The sequence below is a fragment of the Bactrocera tryoni genome, chromosome 1 (genome assembly GCF_016617805.1).
Source record: "Bactrocera tryoni isolate S06 chromosome 1, CSIRO_BtryS06_freeze2, whole genome shotgun sequence".
In the NCBI taxonomy this organism is placed as follows: domain Eukaryota; kingdom Metazoa; phylum Arthropoda; class Insecta; order Diptera; family Tephritidae; genus Bactrocera; species Bactrocera tryoni.
The window spans coordinates 15,053,985-15,074,053 of record NC_052499.1 but is presented as its reverse complement, the minus strand read 5'-3'; the positions used below and the strand labels follow the sequence as shown (position 1 = coordinate 15,074,053).

The following is a 20,069-nucleotide window of genomic DNA, read 5'->3' as shown; positions in this document are numbered from 1 at the left end:
ACTTAAAGAGCTAAACGAAAAAAAAAAGAAAATATAAAATAAATAAAATAACAATTCAAAAGAAGAAAAAAGCCTTTAACTTATAACGGTACACCGCTTGCAATACTTCGTAGTTTTTTAGGTTCACTCAAATCGGATGATTTTCAAATATCCTGATTTTATGCGAGGCGTTTTAAAGTTTCCGTTCTTTTTGTTGCTGTTGCGCTCTTAATGTTGGGATAGGTTCACTTTGGTGCAAACATCTCAGGCAGAATTAAATCCAGTTAAATTTTAAGTGTTCTAGAAGTTTGTGTGTTTATTTCTTCCGCTTTACATCTTGGTGTTAAAGTTAATTTTACGGATTACAGTTTGATTGTCTTTGTTCTATGAGTTTAAAAATATTTTTGATTATTTAAGGAGGAAGGGAAATAGGGTTAAGAGTTGTGATAAAGAGCTGAATGTATAGTAACTGCTTTCATTCCAGCAAAAGCCATTGTTACACACTATTAGTTCTTTTGTTAGGTTGCTGTAGACATTGATATTTAAACGTGTTTCGCCTCCATATGGAAACCCCACTGCTTATCGAGTACCAACCGCCAAGTTTTCATCAAAACTCTACACTTTAAATTTCATAAATTTTTTCATAAATTCTTTTATCTTTTTAAAAGAGGAATGTTGAATTATGTACAATTATTAAAACGTTTTACATTATTTAAATCAAGCTACACATTAAATGAACTTATATTTTTTTAATTGCATTAAAATTACTATAATTGTCTTAATTAAATAATTGTTATACAAATTCAAAAAAAAAAATTAACATTGAGATTGACTTTTGTAATAATTTCCAATTATATGTAAGACACTGATTTTCTATGCTGCCAATAATTGCAACTAATTATCGCTTTAATTCGATGTATTTGATTTTCCTTATAATATGAAAGCGAAAAAAATATAAAAACATGTGAGCTGAAACTGAAGATAAGGGATGATATACAATTCAAAAGTGAAACTAAAAAAAACACATGAATATACATAAATGCTTTAATATTTAAGCAATTTAATAAATATAGAATTGAATAATGCAACAAAGTGTTATATAATAAATAAAATAAATGAGCGAAATAGAAACTTTGAAATAAAAACTTCCAAAATTAATAAATATAAATTTAATTAATTAAGTTTTCAGTTGCTATGTACAATTTTACAACCTATAACTATAGTTAACTTGTCCATTGATGACGTCTACTCCGTTTTTATTGCCTCACTTAATTTACTCGAACCCTTGCGCTTTTTGTATTGCGCGCACTTCATCGTTTGAGTTCATATTTGAAAAACCGCATGGTTGCATTGTCATGCCCGCCGTGCCTGAGCTTATGCTGCGCAAAACGCTGGAATAGCCCGACAACTCAGCCAATGGCGCATTTACATATATGATCTATATTAAAAAACTCCAAGTTAACTTTCAAATTGGACAACTTATCATTGATTTTGTAAACAAACGTTGGGTATGCTCACCTTATTATGCTCACTTTTCGGTCGCACGTCGTTTATAGTGGCACGACGACGTGACAAGTCGGCTATAATGGCCGATATGCGCTCGGACGGTGCAACAATTTCCAGCGCCATAACTGGTTCGAGCAAGCGTGTACCTACTGTGGTTAATATCTATAAAGAAAATAAATGACGTTATTAGAAATTTATGCGTGGAAAAAAATATAACACTTGCTCTACCTTTTGTACGCATTGCGCCGCGGCAGCCATAACAAATGAATCGGCGGTACCACGCCCTATTGTTATACTATGCAGACGTATTTGTGTATCTACCACCTGACCACCAACACGTGGACCACGTTCCAAAGCCGACAATGCACCCTTGCGTATCACATGCAGCATGCGCGGACGGATAGTATTTAAATTTGATGCATTCTCACCCGATTTATCCAAACTGCAGTATAAAATATGCGTAACATTTTGTTTTAACAAGTATTTGGCGAGAAAAGAAGTACACCTGCCTGAACAGTTCATTTTGTTCGCGCAACAGTTCTAATGTAATTGTTACGCTCTGTTTACTCCCCGCTATTTCTTTCTCCACTTGAAAGCTATCCAGCGCTGGCTCCTCTATTGTTTCTTTGTAGGCTATTTGCAACGGACCCAAATCGACATCGATTTTGTATTCGGTAAGTATGCGTGATTTCACAATGTCCATGTGCAGCTCACCCATGCCTTGAGCGAAAATATCATAACTTTAAAAGTGAAACGGAGTCTTACTAAAAAATCCTTACCGCCCAACACAGTTTGTCCGGTAACAGAGTCATAGTTTACACGCAAGCTGGGATCTTCACGTTGCAATTGTTTCAATGCCGCCTCCATGGCGTTCTGCGTTGCCAAACTAGGTGGTTCGATCGAGCAAAAATATACAGCATCGGGAATTTGAGGATCAGTGGCGAATATCTCTTTAACAAGCGTCGCATCAGCGTTATCTTCGGTATCACTATCTTCAATCATCACGTCGCTTTCAGGTAGTTTCATCGTTTTTTGCAAACGTTTTTGCGCATTTTTCAGCGATGAAGCGCTAGTTGTGAGCAAATCACCTGTAACTGTATGCTGAAATAGAATTGATTTCCGTTGATATTTTGGGTTAAAATTCCACAAAATTGAAAATTTACCTTCAAGCCCGCACAGATGGCAACATCCCCAGCTGGTACACCGCTAATTTCACGATATTCATCCGCCAACGGCTCATACACTTTACTCACCACTTCGGCAGTATTATGTGTGGTGACCAACCTCGAGCCCTTCTTCAATTCACCACGGAAGACACGCACCAATGTTAGCGCACCACGCTGTTTATCATGTATGATTTTGAAAACTCTACCCACAAAGTCATCACTAGTTTAAAAAACAAATTCCAAATTTGAATAACTTATGGAAATTTTCTTATAGAGGTTTAAACTTTATTACCAAAAACAATCGTAAAGCTGATTTCGTTCATGTGGCGCTGGCAAATAGTCAATTATTGCATCCATTACCCGCTGTACGCCCACATTTTTATATGCTGAACCCAAAAGTACTGGTACCACCTTACGTTGCGCAACAGCACGCCGTAAAGCTTGTTGTATCAATTCATTGCTGACTAGATCATAGCCCTCATTGCTAATAACAACCTGCGCTAATTCATCATCGATACCGGAAAGCTCATCAATTAACGCATAACGTTTGTCTTGTAAGTCAGCGATGTGCTTATCTAGAAGTGGAAGCGATTTGTACTCACGACCCAAACTAGAACTATCCCAAATCAGTGCTTGTTGAGTAATTACATCGAAAATAGCTGAAATAATTAAAAAAATATAACATTTATAATTAGTCTATGAATAGTTAATCAAAGAGGAGACACCTACTCAAATTTCCCTTCTCATCCTTCAGTGGTGAATGCAAAGAAACTGGCTTTGCATCCAACTTTGTTGATAAATCGCTTACACAGGCATTGAAATCTGCATCAGGACGATCCATTTTATTCACAAATACTACTTTCGGCAAACGATGTTTCTCGGCTTGTGTCCAAACAGTAATTGTCTGCGCTTCTACTCCAGATGTGCCATCTAAAACTACAACAACACCATCTACAGCATGCAATGATTGTTCCACCTCCATGGTGAAATCTATGTGACCTGGTGTGTCCAGTAGATTTATTCTACAATACAAGCAAATAAATCGTCAACTTTCATTTAAAATTATTCTCTAGACTTACTTGTGTCCCTGCCAATTGAAAGCTACCGCAGAACTGCATATCGTTATACCACGTTCGCGTTCCTGTGTCAGGCAATCTGTCACCGTATTACCACGATGCACCTCCCCCATCGTGCGTGTTTTTCCGGCATAGAAGAGCATGCGCTCCGTTGTGGTTGTTTTGCCTAAGTATTGTGTGAATACATTTTTATTGTCTATAGATTTGTTAAAATAAATATTTCTCACCTGCATCGATATGCGCCAAAATACCAATGTTTCTCAATTTCGCACTACTATAAAAACGTTGGCATCGAGCGTGTATGCTGATGCTTTGCAGCAACGTAAAGCTGCGGGTTATTGTCATTTATTATATGTTTAATTTATTATATTTTTAAATTATAAACAATTTAATCTGCGTGTATTTCATATGACACAACAGATGATTATCAGCTGTTACTTCTACACAGCGAATTTATCTGCTGTATATTCGCACGAATTAAAAAAGTAAACAATCAAAGCGTAGACCTGAAATTTCGCGCCAACAAGCAACTTTTTAAATATTCCCAGTGATTTCAAAATTGTTACGACTGTAACAGACCTCACAAGAAGTAGAAATTTTACCATTTTACTTCGATCTTAAATCCTTTCGAAAAATAATTTGAAAATGAAGTCTTATTTTATAAATTGTGAAATAAACCTTAATGGGCACATATATATCCTGTAATAATTATAGCAACTAAAAATTACCAATAAAGAATTGGTCTCTGCCGATCTCTAGTATGTTTAAGGCCTTAGTGAAGCAGCTGTTTACAAACGTTCGCTTCGAATTTTTAATTGACGGCTGTAGAGAAAATTGAAAAATCATAAATGTGATTTTTTGAAGAAAATATATTTTTTGTTTGATATAAATATATTTACTTAATTACTTTTAGAAAAATTCGTGCTATTTAGTGCAGTGTTTTGAGAACTTGCATTTTTGTTATAGCGCTATTTGTGAATTATTTCCACATCTAAAAAACAACATTTCACATCAAAAATGGCTGGGCGCCCAAGACGTAAAGCAGCTGTTAGAGCCATACAAATAATAGAAATATCAGATTCCGATGATGATGTACATATCACATCAAGGAGAGGACGTGACAGCTCATTTTCTCCACCACCTACTAAGTCTGCACGTATAGATGCCGCAGCACGTTCATTAGCTGGAAGAGAAGTCGCTACCACAAGTACAACTTCAAGGTCTATATTTCCAAACAGTTTTATTTACTAATTATTAAAAGTCATAGTAAATATTATATTCATAGAAAACGTTGGCCCACCGAAACTAATGGTAAAGTTTCACAAACATCGGAGAAGCGTGCCAAAAAGGATAGCAAGACAACCTCAAAATCAAAGGATAATAACAAAAACAGTCCAACAAACGAAACTGAAAATGTAGAAGTAATGCAGCAAGGAAACGAAGACCAACAAAAGGATTTGGAAGTTGCAGATCAGCAAAATCCTGTAGAAACGGTAACGGATGGCCAATGTCTCTCGAGTGCCGGTAACAATAAACCGGCACGCGATTCTGCCACTAATACGGGTCGCAGTTCATTTTGGGGTAAGTAAAAAAAGTAAAAATATATGTTTGTTATATTAAATTTCTAAATGTGAAAAAATTCTAGCACGTCGAAAAGTTTGGCGCGTCGATGAACTGCTCGCCGAAAAAGAGAACGTTGAGCCCTGCACTGCTAAGAATATCGTACAGTTGTTAGAAAATGAGAACACCATACCATTCATTTGTCGGTATCGGCGTGATTTAATTAACCACATAACGCCTGAAAGACTACGTGATATAAAAAATTCATACACCGAAATTGTAGAGTTGCGCAAACGTGCTGAAACGATTGTTACACAGTTGGAGAAAGAGCAACAAATAGGCGATGAAGTACGTACAGAGATTTTATGCGCAAAAAGTAACGAAGAATTGGAATTTTTGGTAAGCACAAAGAATCTTTAGTTGTTTTAGGGTTTACTTAAATGGGTTTTTTTAGTATGCACCTTATAAGCCTGCAAGCAAAGGTTCACTAGCCGAACGTGCTAAAGCTCTTGGTTTAGGTGATGCTGCGGATCGCTTGTTGTTCGGTGAAGCTCCAGAAGTGCGTTTGGAATCTCTTGTAGATCGCAATAATGCAGACCTAGAAAGTGTGGAAAAAGTATTACAAGGTATCTGTCACATCATTTCGCACAATATCAGCAAACATACAGGTGTTTTGGAAGAGTTGCGACGGCTGTAAGTAAAAAAAACCTATGAAATATTCTAACTACTTGCCTACATGTGCTTTAATTTATTTACTTTTATTGTGCAGTCAAAAGGTGCACCGCATAGTACTTAAGTGTACCAAATCCAAAACTCCCGTTACCTCAGCCGCTACCAAATCGTCAACATCACTGAAGAACCAATTGAATAATAATAACTCGGTACATTCCAAGAATAAAACGGATGCGTCAAAGTATGAGACATATTATGATTTCCAACAAGATGTGCGTTATTTAAAACCACATCAGGTGCTCGCCATCAATCGTGCAGAGAAACAGAAGTTTCTAACTGTAAAGATAGTCACTGCTGATTATGTAAAAAATGATATCAAACGGTTTACGCGTGAGCTGTTTATGAATGAAGGTCTGCGTTACCCACTGCGCAATCAGGTGTTCGAACAGGCATTCGAGGAATGCTACAGTAAAAAATGTGAGTGTACTCATAGCTAATTTTTAAATTATTTTTATGTAAACATGCTTATATACACATAAATCATTTTTAATTGCCTCCAGTACAACCGCTTCTGTCACGTCAGCTACGTAGTGACCTGAATGAATCCGCCAAAAAAGCTGCTATCGATGTATTTGCGCAAAATTTGAAACAATTATTGCTGCAATCACCACTTAAAGGCGAACGCATTCTTGGCATCGATCCAGGTTTTACCAATGGTTGCAAGTTGGCGCTAATCTCCGAGACAGCAGATGTTTTGGAAACTGGTGTGATATATCCGCATGCTCGCAGCAGTAATGCTGAAGAGGTAGGCGAGAAATTAGCCAAATTACTAGCTAGACACAAGTGAGTAACAGTACAAAATTCGAATAATAAATAAACAAAAACTGTGTATACATATATGTATAAATTCATATCTAAATTTCTAAATTATAAATTTCCAAGTTGCAAAATAATCGCTTTGGGCAACGGCACGGCCTGTCGTGAAACGGAGTTTTGGCTTTCCACTCTATTCGATTTGGGCATTTTAGATAAAAATAATGTACGGTATAGTATTGTTTCCGAGCAAGGCGCTTCGATATACTCGTGTAGTGACGTAGCCCGTCAAGAATTTCCAGACATGGATATGAATGAGATCAGTGCAGGTAATAATTTCAAATTTAAAAGTAAATATCTATAAAAATAATATAAAATTTATTTATTACTTTCTGCAGTTTCCATCGCACGCCGTTTAAATGATCCGCTAAGTGAATATGTAAAAATTGAGCCACGGCACATTGGTGTTGGCATGTACCAGCACGATGTGCCGGAAAAAACGTTGAACGAGGCGCTGAATGAGGTGGTTTCTGAGTGTGTAAGTTTTGTGGGCGTGGACATCAACACAGCCAGTTTGAGTGTGTTAAAGTGAGTAGTGTAGGTTTTTTTTTACTAAAACGGCATATTTATGTTGTGGTTGTTGTTTTAGGCATGTAGCGGGCTTGAGTGAGAAGAAAGCGCAAAAAATTATAGAACATCGTTCAAGTAACGGTCCATTTCAAACGCGCAAGGATCTATTGAAAGTAAAGTCTATTGGTGAAAAGACATTTGTACAATGTGCTGGGTGAGATATAAATTTAAGTTATATAAGATAAAAAGTACTCAAAAAATGTGTAATTTAATCAGAGATTGTTGTTATAAAGTTCATTTGTATGCCATAATTTTTGATTAACTGAGCGAATATGACATATTTTCTCATTACCCGTCAACATGTTACTACTCTATTTCAGCTTTATACGCATCGAACCTCTGAGTGTGGGTGGAAAAATTGAAAATCTACTGGACTGCACTTGGGTGCATCCAGAGAGTTATGCTGTTGCCAAAAAGTAAATTATTTCTCCATCATACACTTCACTACAATTATATTTTTTTTCTGTTAATTTTTGTACACAGAGTTATAAGCAAATGCAATTTGTTACTCAAAGACATCGGGAGTACACCGTTTATCTGCAAAATTAAAGCTTACGCCTTGCAATGTGATATGGAAGAGCTGGCCGATAATTTTCAAATACCAAAAGAGCGTGTAAGTTAAATTTCCATTAAAAACATTACCAACATTCATATATATTTTATGTTTATTTTCTATAATTTTATAAAACATCATTTAATATTAAAATTCCAGGTCGATGTCGTGTTAATGGCCTTACAACGCGAGCTCACGCAAGATTATCGTGCAGAATTCGCCAAACGTCCGCTTTTCAAGCAAGGTTTAACTCGTATAACTGAGCTCAGTGAGGGTGATGTGCTAACGGGTAATGTTGTTGCTAATTATTAATTTGTTATTGATATAAATATTAATGTAACATTAAATTAATGTTCAGGTGCCGTCTCAAACATCACACACTTTGGCGCTTTTGTTGATATTGGCGTTGAATGCAATGCGCTTATACACATAAGTAAAATGAAGAATAGAGAGCTAAGTGTAGGCGATCGTGTAACTGTATCAATTATTCAAATTGATATACCGCGCAAACGGATTGGTGTACGTCTGGAAGATACGATAAAGGAGACCGACACATCGTTTACTTTGACCTAATTTAGATTAAAGCTTAGACAATACTTGGTTACTAGAATATAAATATTTTTGTATAACATACGTATTTTTCTTTACGTAAACAAATGTATATTTTTCGACCATGTTTATACATTAAGCATAAAATATTCACTCATAACATAAATATGAAATTTATAGAAAATAATACATTACTTCAAAGACAAATATGGCTTATTGTTAACCATTACAGCCATAATTCGTTAAAATAAGCTGTTATTTTTAGTAGACTAGATTTAAGCATATTTTATTTATATAAAGAAGTGTTTTGCAAGCTAAAGACATCTACTAGTAATCAAGTGAATTTTTAAGACATTACAAACCACACCGATTCGTTAAAATATTCAAACATTCATTCCGATGCTTGGAAAAAGCTTCTCGGCTAATCGCGTTAGTGATTGGAGAGGAGAACCACAGACTATCACCCTAGAGTGCCTGTGTGTCCGGTCTGACACGTTACTCTGTTACTCTCTAGAAAGGGCTTTTCCTCTCAGATTTGGAGATATCGTATTGAAATTTTGCACACGTTCTTTTCTTCACAAGAAGCTAATCATTTGTCGGAAACGCTGATATCGGACCCTTATAAGAAATAGCTGTCTGTATGGCAACTGATTGATCAAAATGAAGTTCTTGTACGGAAGACTTTTTTATTTGACAAGATATCTACCGCTACAATCTCCGAACATATTGTTCAGATCGGACCAGTATAACAAATAGGTGTCATACAAACTATAATATTATAAAGGCATTGTCATATTATAAAGGCATTGCGTAATTCTTATATGTAAAATAATCTCATCATCTTATAATCTAAATTCTAAAAAATACAAGATTTCCTTAGGAATCTTCGACTAACCTGGTTCACAATAAACTAACTGTTGTTGTTGTAGCTCTTGTAGCAACAAAAAATATGTCCCAGATAATTTCGAACGTAGTTTTGGGAAGGAAGTCCGTGTTCATTCCTTTTAAGTAGACTCGGCGCCGAAGTCACTTTCTTGTTTCAAATTCGAGCTAGGTTGAACGAAATCACAAGCACACACAAAATCACAAGTTACACAACAACAACGTATTGTCAAATTTTCATTGAACAAGTTTAATCCTCTTTATAGATGGCAATTTCTCACATGTTCTTCGAGGACATGCGACATCTTTTCTGTTAACCCGTTGCATATTAGTTTTTAATCTTCAAATTATAAATTAAATAAATTATATTTTACGTTGATAAAAAGCAAGTCGTAATAATATCAATGATGAACACTGTAAGGAATTAATAATGAAAAACACTGTAATAAAATATTATTGAAAGTGGGCAAACGTAGTAGTTTGTTCAAAATCAATTAGTGAAAACAATTCTTGGAAAATATAGGAAACTCGGGCGAAAGCAGTTTTCAAATTAGATTTTCGTTCAAAAAAACTCATTGCAACTAATAAATTTCAAGTTTTACAACAATTAATTAATGCCATTGTTAATTAATAAAACGTATAACAACAAAAAACGACAATAATAACAACAATTACGCCATATTAAAATAGAGCAACTATCTGTTATATGTATGTATTGTGCGCAAGCTTGCAGTACCGTTACTAACCATTGCCATTTAACAACAACAATTACAAGCCTGTAAAAAAAAATAACTTTTATACCGAAAAACCAAAAATAACAACAAGCAACTACTAACTAAAACCAAAAACTAAACAAACGAGCAAAACTCAAGCAAAAAGAAACCAAAAATATCACCAAGAATAAGAACCCATCGTTTGAAAACCGGCAGCAAACACTGGCACAGAGGAGTAACCAACCAGACGTCAAGCGTATTTTGTAGCGGCATTGGTCTCGAGCATTTTATAGACTTTAATAGAAATATTAAGATTTCTAAAATCGCAAGAGCAGACTCCATACGTATACATAGTAGTCAAACGAAATGGCATTTTCAACACAAAAGGAATTTTTCCATGTCCCCTTTATGAACGAGACGGTCGACTATGAGTGCCGTAAGGCTTGTGTCAAGCTGAAGACCTATCAATCGACCATCGATCATCGCTCTTGGGCCATGGATGAATCGTTGCAATCGAGGTTCCTTTCAGATTTGATCACCTGCCAGACGCCGGTAGGTCAAATCTTGAGGTCAACTAAATTATTGCAAAGTAATGTTAGGCCGCCGAATTCCCCAATAGCGATACAATTTCGTAAATATTTTTATGTTGATGTAATAGCTATATTTTTAATGAATTTAATTGATAGAGCGCGTAAATAGTTCTTGAAGATGAGTAAAATATATTTGTTCTTTGTAATATTTGTAAAAAAATTGAGTATTATTTATGAAATACAAAATTTGAAGCTGTCAGTAGCAAGAAAATTAGTTTGTGCCAGAAAGGCACTGATTAATGCAAAGCGTTTTTGGGGAATTCACATGTTGTTTCTAGTACTTCGAAAGTTTTCATGTTAGCGTCAATTAAAATCGTTTTCTTTTTTAGGTTGGCGGCTTCGGTGATGGTGATGGCGACGATGAGTATGATTACGATTACGATGGTGATGAAACGGGCGAAGCTGCAGGAGCTCCTGGCCGTAATCGTGGCTCTGGACGTGGTGGTGGTCGGGCAGGTGGACGCACTAAAAGAGGCGTCGGTAGGCCAGTTCACACTGACAGCGGTTATATCGGCGAACCGGGTATGAGAGGTGATGAGGGAGCGGGACCTAGTGGGCGTGGACGAGTAGGTGGACCCGGAGGTGGTGGGCCTGGAGGTGGTGGTCCTAGAGGTGGCGGTCCTAGAGGTGGTGGCCCTACAGGTGGTGGACCTGGAGGTAGTGGTCCTGGAGGTGGAGGTCCCGGTAGTGGTCCTGGAGGTTTTTCCGGTGGTGGGGGCCCAGGAGGCGGTGGGCCCGGTGGTGCATTTCCGGGGAGTGCTGATGGGAGGGGAGGTAAGCTTGGTCAAAGTGGTCTTATTATCGCTGATAGCGTAATTGCTTGCGCCAACGAACAAATGGGAAGAATGCAGGATTTGTTACTGCACAAAAAGAATCTCGAGAAACAATTGGAGGTATCGAACGAACGCTTAAAAGTATCCAACATGGAGAATGATAAGATCAAAGCCATTATGAATAACAAATTCGATAGTAGTCATTCGAAAGATTTCTACAACAAAATACAGAAGCTCACATCAGGCGGCAAAATCAGTAAAGGCGAGGAAAATGAACTTTTACAGATTTACAATAAATTCGAAGATATGAGCAAGGCATATGAAATATTACAAGCGGAAAATGCCTATCTAAAGCGACTAATGGAGAAATTGTCATTACGCGCATCGTTCGAAGCACTAAAAGTAGAACCGGAAAAGAGCAACGATATTGCATTCCTACAGAACGAGGTAAACAAGTTGCGTAAAGAGCTCTCCATATTGCGCAAATTTGAAGATGACAAACTGAAGGGCACCATGGACAGCAATCGGAATAAAATGTCTGATCAGGATGCTGAGACGCTTAAGGCGATTGTTAAGGAGCGTAATGCTTTGCGTGAGAAATGCAAAACTTTCAAAGATCTTGAGGCAAAGGTTTACGAGCTGCAGAAGATAGCAAAGGAAGCCGATAAAATGTCTGATAGTCTATCGAACGATTTGGACAGCCAATCTAAACATATAAATAAAATGGAACACGAGATGAAGCAGATGCAGGACTACTACGAAGATCAAATAGCCAAGCATAAGTTTAATGAAGACATACTTAGGGTAAGTGTACAGTACATGTTTATAAAAAGCGCCTTCTAGCATCTCCAACTAGATTACAGAAATTTAACCTAGAAAAAACGTTAATTTCGATCGAACCGAGCTAGAATACCTTCCCATGTGCATTTTTATAGCATAGAACGATATAAAAAGAGATATTCATCTTGTTTTCAATCGATCAGTTTGAACGGCATATATATGCTATAGTGTTCCGATCTAAAAAAAATTGTTCGGAGGTTGTAGCTTTGGAATTTTCAGTGAAAATATTTCGTTAAATGAAAGAGTTTTCCTTACAAGGATTGAGTTTGAGCGATCAGTTTTTATGTCACCTACATATATGTTATACTTGTAGTTGTCGGATTTGAACAATATGTTCGAAGATAGCACACCTTGGGTAAAAATCTATTCCGAATTTCGTGAAGGCACCATGTCAAATATAAGTGTTTTCCCTAAAGAAACTTGAGTGTTATCGATAATGGTTGTTGTATCCTATAGTGGTCCGATAACGGCAGTTCCGTAAATGAGCAGATTCATGTGGAGAAAATTGTGCAAAATTTCTGATCGATATCTCAAAACTTTATAGAGTTTCTGACGTTTCCTTTTGGGTGTTACAAAATTCGGGGCAAACTTAATATACTTAAGGCAGTCCATTTCGAGGTTCCCTACTTTTGTAAAGGAAAAACACAGAAACTTCTAATTTAATGGGGAATATTTATTATCATTCGAAAGAATATTCTTTGGCATTTATTTTTTGAGGATTATCTCTTTCAAATGTTGTTGTCTCCAATTTTCAATGACTCGTTCGAGCATTTCGACTGGTTACTGATAAATGACACACGTGACGTTTTGTTCCAAGGCCTGAATCGAAGCGGTATTGGCCACATAGACTTCCCCATAGGAAAAAAGTCTAACGGTATGATATCACACGATCTTAGATGGCAATCGACCAGCCCAAAAAGTGAAATTATCTGCTCATCGAAGTATTTTCTCGAGATCTCAATAAATCCATTGATGGATGCGATGTGTGAGAAGTGGTCTTGTTGAAACCAAATATCGCCGGATCACGAGCTTCAATTACAGGCATCAAATATTCAGTCATCATGGCGCGATAACGGTCGCCATTGACGGTTACGTTCTCACCGGCATCATTTTTGAAGAAATATGGACGGTTAATTCCATCGGCCCACAAACCACATCACATAGTTTGTTTTTAATGAATCTTGAATCTCTTCATTAGCTCTTCGAACCAAATGCGGAAATTTTGCTTGTTTACTTACACATTGAGCCAGAAATGGGTCTCAACGTTGAACAAAATTTGGTTCGAAAACGTCGGATCATTTTGGAATTTTTCAAGAGCTTATAGAACGAAGCGATGTCGCTTGGGAAGGTCGAGCGGCTTCAGTTCTTGCACAAGCTGTATTTTAGACGCTTTCAATTTAAGATCTTGACGTAAAATGTGCCAAGTCGTTCCATACGTCGGTCCGAGTTGCTGCGAACGTCGCCAAATCGACTCTCCAAAAAGTTTTTTTTTCCTTTTGAATCTCTAGAAGAACTTTATCCAAATGTATATAAATTAATATAGCTCTATACCGATTAACTTTCATGTTTGGCTTAAAGCTTAATATACCTTAAACAGTTGTATCTTTTTCGGTGATCGGTGCAATCGTGACATTTTATCAACACGCTATGCTCGCAATGTGAGTTACCTTATAAAAGACAAGCATTCGGGCAAATTCTGTAACAATTTAGTCCAATTTGGACTAGTCAGAAACCAGCAATATCACCTATATTTCAAGTAGAGATTTCTTTTTGTCCTGTTTAATAACGTCGAAAATTGGATCTTGCCAATTATATATAGTTTATTTCACATATTATTTATTTATTCATTACTATAAATTATATATATATATTTTTAGTACTTATCGAATAATTTTCAATTTCTCTATCACAGTGTCAACTCGACGAAATGAAAGAAGAGCTAATTCGTGCTCGCTGCAGTGCACAAAAAGCCGAGTGCTTGCAAATGGAGATCAGCAGTTTGCGGAACGAGCTGATGCGTCGTGAGCTGGCTCTGAATGACTACAACTGTCAGTACAACCAATTAATGGTAAGTTAGTTAACGGTTAATTGCATCATGCTCATTTAGATTACAAATTAAATGAGCGTTGAAATTTATTTTCGTTTCTTTTCGATTTCGTAGTACAAGGCCAAAAAGTTTAGAAACAGTGGCTATTGTATGTGCAATCGAAACCCAGATGCTGGCCATGATAACGACAATTGTTTGTCGGATAACTGACTGCAATGCGAATTAGCCAATCAAATGCATATAAATCTACATATGCACATATGTATATACTTCTTCTATAAACAGTTGTTCGTTTTTGCCCATATCTACTACTGCTTTAAAGAATACATATATATAAATATTTTTTTTTTATTATTATTCACTGTATATTAATAATAAATTTTGTATAAGCTCTGTTTTTTTCTTGTTTACAATTTATGAAATTTTGTGAGTTGAATAAATCGATTGTTGAAAATACATATATATATATATTTTTTTAAACAAAACCGTTCATTTACAGTTTTTGTAAAGCGTTGAATTCAAGGTCTTGAAAGCACGGTTTACGCTTGATCCTTTTTGTTTTCTTCCATAAGCATATTTTAAACAAAATTTATGCCAATGCCGATATGTCTTGATGACATCCGAAAAATGTTTCTGCTCTCTCATAACGGTTAAGGAAGCTTAGTGAAAGGCCTCATTTCATAAGCTCTAAAGGGTTATAAGTCTCCAAAACACAATAGTTATGATCTGTATCTCCTTTTAAAATCGAGTTACAACCCAAGGGCTCTCATTTGCCCCGCACCAAAAATCTTTTTATTTCGAGTGCTTAGTGCTTAGAAGGCACAAAGCAAATGGCTCGTGTCACTTTCATGGCTGGCTCTGGAACGGATTTGCAACTCACCCGCGTTAATATAACATTCATAGGCCAAAACCCTCCCCTCCCACCAAAAAATTAAATAAAAAACAAGATACATATGTATGTATGCAAAGCTTTAATTGCGCTGGACTTGCTCGTATTTACAGCGGCAGTTTGTAGAAATGGGCTTGAAGAGCAAGTGCAGGAAAAGAGTTCGTTTTCGACAAGTTTGCTCTTCCTGCGTACGCATTGACCGACATACATGGCCAGCAGACTCGGATACAGAAACGGAAGTAAAAGCTGATAAATATAAGAAGGAGAACATATTATGTAAAACAAATGCTATAGAAAATACTAAAACCAAAGAGAAGGGCACTGATGACACTGATACAGAGTACTGAATATGTTATATATATTTATTTTATTTTCTCCTTCGCGCTTTCCGCATTCCGCTGTCCATTTGTCTTGACCTAATGCACAGAATGTCATTGATGAGCTTCAGCATAACGCCATACAAAATCTGCACGATACCCAAACGCAAACCTGCTCGGATTATATGGACGACTTGACCTTCTTCGCGCGCGCCACTTTGAACGAAATCAAGAAAGAGATAAAGAAACGTGGCGGTGACGGTGACAAAATCGGCGGTCCAGCTATTACCGATGGCCTCAGTCCCGATGAGTGTTGCGCTGAGTTACAGCGGCTGCACGATATGGTCAAACAGTTGACAAGACAAAATGAATATTTGCAAAATAATGTACAGAAAGCAGCGGAAGATTATTGTGCAGAGGCGTTTGTGAAATTGAGAGAAATGGAGGAGAAATACAAGAAATCCCAAGACGATATATCATATTTGAAAAAAGATAAGGACGCCCTGAATATGCATGCTATGGATAAACTGAATGAGTTCTCTGATCGTGTGGATAAAATGGGTACAGATGTGGGTAAGGCCGTTAAAGATACCGCTTATATGGATAAGGACTTGAAAGAATCTATGAAATTGGTGAAGGAAATAAGTGACATACAGTTGAAAAATGTTCAATTATCGAATGCCGTGAATGCGCTTAATACACGCGATGATCAGAGCATTATAGACGATTTACGACGGCAATTGCTCGAAGAACAAGCAAAAAATAAGAAGTGCCAGGAAGAAAATAAAAAGCTAAGAGAACTGCTTGAAAAACGAGGCATTGATCCAGATTTAGCAACTAAGGATATCATGAGGGAAGTGGCGGATGTGCAGAAGGGTGGCCCTGCCACCGGCCTAGACGTTCAAAGGGGTGGTCCTTTCATTGGTCCAGACGGTCAAAAAGGTACACCTTCTGGTGCAGGTCAATTGGCCGGGCCTGATAAAGGCGGTCCATTCGTTGGCAAAGATATTGGCCCAGAAGTTGGAAAGAAATTTGAGAGCGGCGGCGGTGAAGTGGTTGGTGCAGATGTTGTAAGAAAAGGTGGTCCTGGCGAAAGTGCAGTTGTTGGACCGGAAGCTGGTAAAAAAGCTGGTCCTGGCGTGGCTGATATAGGTGGTCCAAGTGCTGTTAGAAAAGATGAGCTTGATACTTCTGGAGTAAGAGGTCCAGATGCTGTTAAAGCACCTACGCCAGGTGGCGGGCCTGAAGCTACGCAACCGGTTGCACCCGGTGCCGGTCCCGGCCCAGCTGCTGCCAAAACAAGTGGTCCTGGAGCAGGTGGACCTGTTACTGGGGGTCCTGGTGCAGGTGGCCCTGCCGTGGGTGGTCCTAGTCCTGGTGCTGCGGGTGGACCTCCAAAAGGTGCGCCAATTACTGGCGGCCCTGGTATTGGTGGTCCGCCTGCAGGCAGTCCTGGTGCAGATCCCGGTACAGGTGGTTCGCCTGCTGGAGGTCCAGGCACAGGAGCCACTACAGGTGGTCCTGGTACAGGTCCCGCCACAAGTGGTCCTGGTGCAGGACCCGCTTCAGGTGGTCCGGCTGCTGGTGGTCCATCTGCCACTGGTCCAGGTGCAGGTAGCCCTGTTGGGGGTGGTCCTGCTGCGGGAGGGCCTGGTCCAGTTGGACCTGCTGCTGGTGGTCCTACTGCGGGTGGACCTACTGCTGGCGGTCCTGCTGTGGGGGGACCTGTTGCTGGTGGTCCGGCTGCTGATCGTCCTGGTGCAGGTCCCGGTAGAGTTGGTCCGGCTGCCGTAGGCCCAGGGACAGGAGACACTACAGGGGGTCCCGGTACAGATGGTCCAACTGGTGGGGGCCCAGGGACAGGCGCCACTACAGGTGGTCCTGCTGCTGGCGGTCCTGGTTTAGGTGCACCTACTGCGGGTGCTCCTGGTGCTGGTGGCCCGGTTGCTGGTGGACCTGCTGCTGGTGGTCCTGCTGCTGGTGTTCCTGCTGCAGGCGGTCCTGCTGCTGGTAATCCTGGTGCAATTGGTCCAGCCGCGAGACGTCCGGGTGCTGCTGGTCCCACTGGGGATGGTCCTGCTACGGGCGGCCCTGGCGCAGTTGGCCCTGCTGCCGGTATTCCTGGAGCAGGTGGCCCAGCTGCTGGTGGTCCTGCTGCTGGTGGTCCTGGTGCAGTTGGTCCTGCTGCGGGCGGTGCGGGTGCTGCTGGTCCCACTGGAGGTGGTCCTGCAGCAGGCGGTCCTGGTGCAGTTGGTCCTGCTGCGGGCGGTCCGATTGCTGCTGGCCCCACGGGGGGTGGTCCTGCTACGGGAGGTCCTGGCGCAGTTGGCCCTGCTGCTGGTTTTCCTGGTGCTGATGGCCCTGCTGTCAGTATTCCTGGTGCAGGTGGCCCAGCTGTGGGTGGTCCTGGCCCCGGTACGGGAGACATTGGCCGACCTGGCGCTATTCGAAGAGGTGAACCTGTTGTCGGTGAAGGTGGTGGGCCTGGAGGATATACAGGAGACATTGGTCCTGGAGGCGCTGATCAAACACGTAGTCCTGGAGAACCGGATCGAAGTGGTCCAGGCTTAAATAAAATTGGTGGTGCAGGTCCCGTAGGGGACGGCTCCGCAATCGGTGACGGAGAAAGTGGTGGTAGAACAGGCATTAAACCTGGAAAGGGAGAAGGTATTGGTGGCGGTGTTCCTGGTAGAGGACCTGTTAGTCGAGGTGCACCCACTTCTGGTGGAGGCAAAAGTCGTAGAGGAAAAGGCGCAGCCGCATCAGCAGATTCAGATGCATTCCAACAATTTATCGACTCTAATGCCAACACAATGATTTCGAATATAAGGGCGGGCAGTGCACTCGAAAAGGAATTACGTGCGATTCTGAATTCCTTCATGATGGAATGTGGTTTCTGCTTTTGCAAAAGTTTAGTGCCGAAAAGTAAATTTTACGCACTTTGCCACAAACTACTGCACAATGGCATTCAGTGCATGTCTTTCCGCGAGTTAGCGTACATGCATAGAAAGATATTTATGGCCGCTGACAAGTTGCATCCAGGATGTCTATTAAGCATGATACTAACCGAACTGGGCTTCAAGGATGGCGAGGGTCTCAAGTGTTGCCATTGCAAAAACGCTCTCTGTTGCAGCAACTCCGAGGAAATGCTCAAAGAAAAGGGTGGGTAATGAATGTTCTTTTAGTGTTGTTGCAGTCGACGATATTTTACGAGAAATTTATATTTTTTATATAGTAAGCAAGTTGGAGCGTGATATTGAAATGGCAAAGGAATATTTGGACAGTTTGAAAGGGCAACCAAAAACGCCGAAAAATCCCTATACCTCAACTGGAAAGACATACCGAAACATGGAAGATAGCTATTCAGAAGCCGTAGAAGAGTAAGCATATTTTTTGATATTGTATATGCGTATTATCCGTTATTTTCCAAGTTGTTTGCTCTAATACATATTTGCAAACGGCAACTGAAGTTAAATTTTTTGCCCTAAAAACGAGAATCCAACGTAAATTTTTTATTCTCAATTTAAACCGTGCTTTAATCATATTTCTTTTCCCATGTATATAGCAAAAAAAACATTTCTTTAAAAGTTATACGTAGTTAAAGTTATACATCAAATAGCCTAAGCAACCATACATACATACATATGTATGTACACACAAGTGATTTATACATTACGTGTTGCTCATACGACATGGTGTACTATATGCCTGCATTAGATTTGAAGCACAACATTGACTGCGTGTAACTCTAAAAGGAACATTTCATGAAAAAATGTGCAGATAGGAAAATTTTGTATTATAAAGAGGAGTTTTATTAAAATTTACTTGGAAAATAACGGACCCACTAATGCATATGTATGAATATGTACAAACGGCGCACTTTTTAGGCTTCTGACATGTCGAGAAACAAGGCCTGCTTTGTCCAGAACACACAGCAAACAAATGAAGACTCTTAAGGTGGGCAGTTCATCTAATCTCTTCCATTTAAAATATTTCACCTTTCATTTTTATTCCTTTATAGGCGCGCATAATGAAATGCTCCGAAATGCTGCGGTGATTATTTTACGTAAACGACATAGCGGTCAATTTCTTTGTTGTGAGCGTGCGTTTGATTTGAAAACATCCAAACACACTTTGCTGCAATATCTATTTCTTAGTTTATTTTTATATTTATCGCACCGATTACGGTTGATTTAAGTTTTTTTTTGCATTTTGTGGCAAATGGCATTCTAACCACAAAGAATTTATGTGAATGAAACATATTTGTTCGACAAGAGGCCTGAATTGTCTTTGTTTAAAGCAATTTTATTAATTCACCAACTGAGAGCATCTTTGGAGAATTAACAGAATTATTTTTTACTAAGTTTGCAATGATCAGGCATAATATGGACTTTATCAATGAATGACCGCCACGTCCACGCATATGTATATATAGTTTAGAGGGTTTTCCGAAACAATAATTAAAAAATTGAAATAAACAAATATATTATACTTATATTTTAACGAAATCGTGA

General features: G+C 38.9%; 3 protein-coding genes across 5 annotated transcripts; 2 read left to right on the top strand and 1 right to left on the bottom strand.

Annotated features, from left to right (window-relative positions):
* Positions 1-1,125: 1,125 nt before the first annotated feature.
* Positions 1,126-4,174, bottom strand: LOC120782586 (ribosome-releasing factor 2, mitochondrial). Its single transcript, XM_040114934.1, has 10 exons — positions 3,955-4,174; positions 3,731-3,893; positions 3,381-3,673; positions 2,944-3,310; positions 2,649-2,871; positions 2,265-2,586; positions 1,995-2,205; positions 1,714-1,927; positions 1,498-1,647; positions 1,126-1,417 (listed from the first exon to the last, which is right to left on the bottom strand). The coding sequence occupies exons 1-10, from the start codon at positions 4,070-4,072 to the stop codon at positions 1,253-1,255; spliced, it is 2,226 nt and encodes a 741-aa protein (XP_039970868.1). The 5' UTR covers positions 4,073-4,174; the 3' UTR covers positions 1,126-1,252.
* Positions 4,175-4,583: 409 nt separating this feature from the next.
* LOC120771173 (uncharacterized protein YdcI) lies at positions 4,584-9,880 on the top strand. Its single transcript, XM_040099064.1, has 13 exons — positions 4,584-4,947; positions 5,013-5,308; positions 5,373-5,686; positions 5,742-5,980; positions 6,057-6,436; positions 6,520-6,802; positions 6,902-7,101; positions 7,171-7,360; positions 7,422-7,556; positions 7,723-7,818; positions 7,886-8,015; positions 8,115-8,244; positions 8,314-9,880. The coding sequence occupies exons 1-13, from the start codon at positions 4,745-4,747 to the stop codon at positions 8,526-8,528; spliced, it is 2,811 nt and encodes a 936-aa protein (XP_039954998.1). The 5' UTR covers positions 4,584-4,744; the 3' UTR covers positions 8,529-9,880.
* Positions 9,881-9,961: 81 nt separating this feature from the next.
* On the top strand, positions 9,962-20,004 carry LOC120771154 (keratin, type I cytoskeletal 9). Of its 3 annotated transcripts, XM_040099035.1 has the most exons (7): positions 9,962-10,651; positions 11,019-12,266; positions 14,215-14,370; positions 15,666-18,717; positions 18,791-18,935; positions 19,443-19,512; positions 19,577-20,004. In XM_040099035.1, exons 1-7 carry the CDS (start codon positions 10,466-10,468, stop codon positions 19,610-19,612), a joined length of 4,893 nt encoding a protein of 1,630 aa, XP_039954969.1. In that variant the 5' UTR covers positions 9,962-10,465; the 3' UTR covers positions 19,613-20,004. The 3 variants fall into 3 exon arrangements, with proteins under 3 accessions (XP_039954969.1, XP_039954985.1, XP_039954977.1); XM_040099051.1 differs by lacking the exons at positions 15,666-18,717; positions 18,791-18,935; positions 19,443-19,512; positions 19,577-20,004 and adding an exon at positions 15,352-15,629; XM_040099043.1 differs by lacking the exons at positions 15,666-18,717; positions 18,791-18,935; positions 19,443-19,512; positions 19,577-20,004 and adding an exon at positions 14,464-14,718.
* The last annotated feature ends 65 nt before the right edge of the window (positions 20,005-20,069 follow it).

What these genes read in the sequence shown, in the direction of transcription:
- LOC120771154 (XM_040099035.1), top strand. Translation starts at nt 10,466, where the DNA reads ATGGCATTTTCAACACAAAAGGAATTTTTCCATGTCCCCTTTATGAAC. An exon ending in GGAAATGCTCAAAGAAAAGG is followed by an intron (nt 18,718 to 18,790) that starts GTGGGTAATGAA and finishes TTTTTTATATAG; the next exon opens with TAAGCAAGTTGGAGCGTGAT. An exon ending in AACAAATGAAGACTCTTAAG is followed by an intron (nt 19,513 to 19,576) that starts GTGGGCAGTTCA and finishes ATTCCTTTATAG; the next exon opens with GCGCGCATAATGAAATGCTC.
- LOC120782586 (XM_040114934.1), bottom strand. Translation starts at nt 4,072, where the DNA reads ATGACAATAACCCGCAGCTTTACGTTGCTGCAAAGCATCAGCATACAC. An exon ending in TTCAATTGGCAGGGACACAA is followed by an intron (nt 3,674 to 3,730) that starts GTAAGTCTAGAG and finishes CTTGTATTGTAG; the next exon opens with AATAAATCTACTGGACACAC. An exon ending in CGAAAAGTGAGCATAATAAG is followed by an intron (nt 1,418 to 1,497) that starts GTGAGCATACCC and finishes TTTTTAATATAG; the next exon opens with ATCATATATGTAAATGCGCC.
- LOC120771173 (XM_040099064.1), top strand. Translation starts at nt 4,745, where the DNA reads ATGGCTGGGCGCCCAAGACGTAAAGCAGCTGTTAGAGCCATACAAATA. An exon ending in ACCACAAGTACAACTTCAAG is followed by an intron (nt 4,948 to 5,012) that starts GTCTATATTTCC and finishes TTATATTCATAG; the next exon opens with AAAACGTTGGCCCACCGAAA. An exon ending in AAATTACTAGCTAGACACAA is followed by an intron (nt 6,803 to 6,901) that starts GTGAGTAACAGT and finishes TAAATTTCCAAG; the next exon opens with TTGCAAAATAATCGCTTTGG.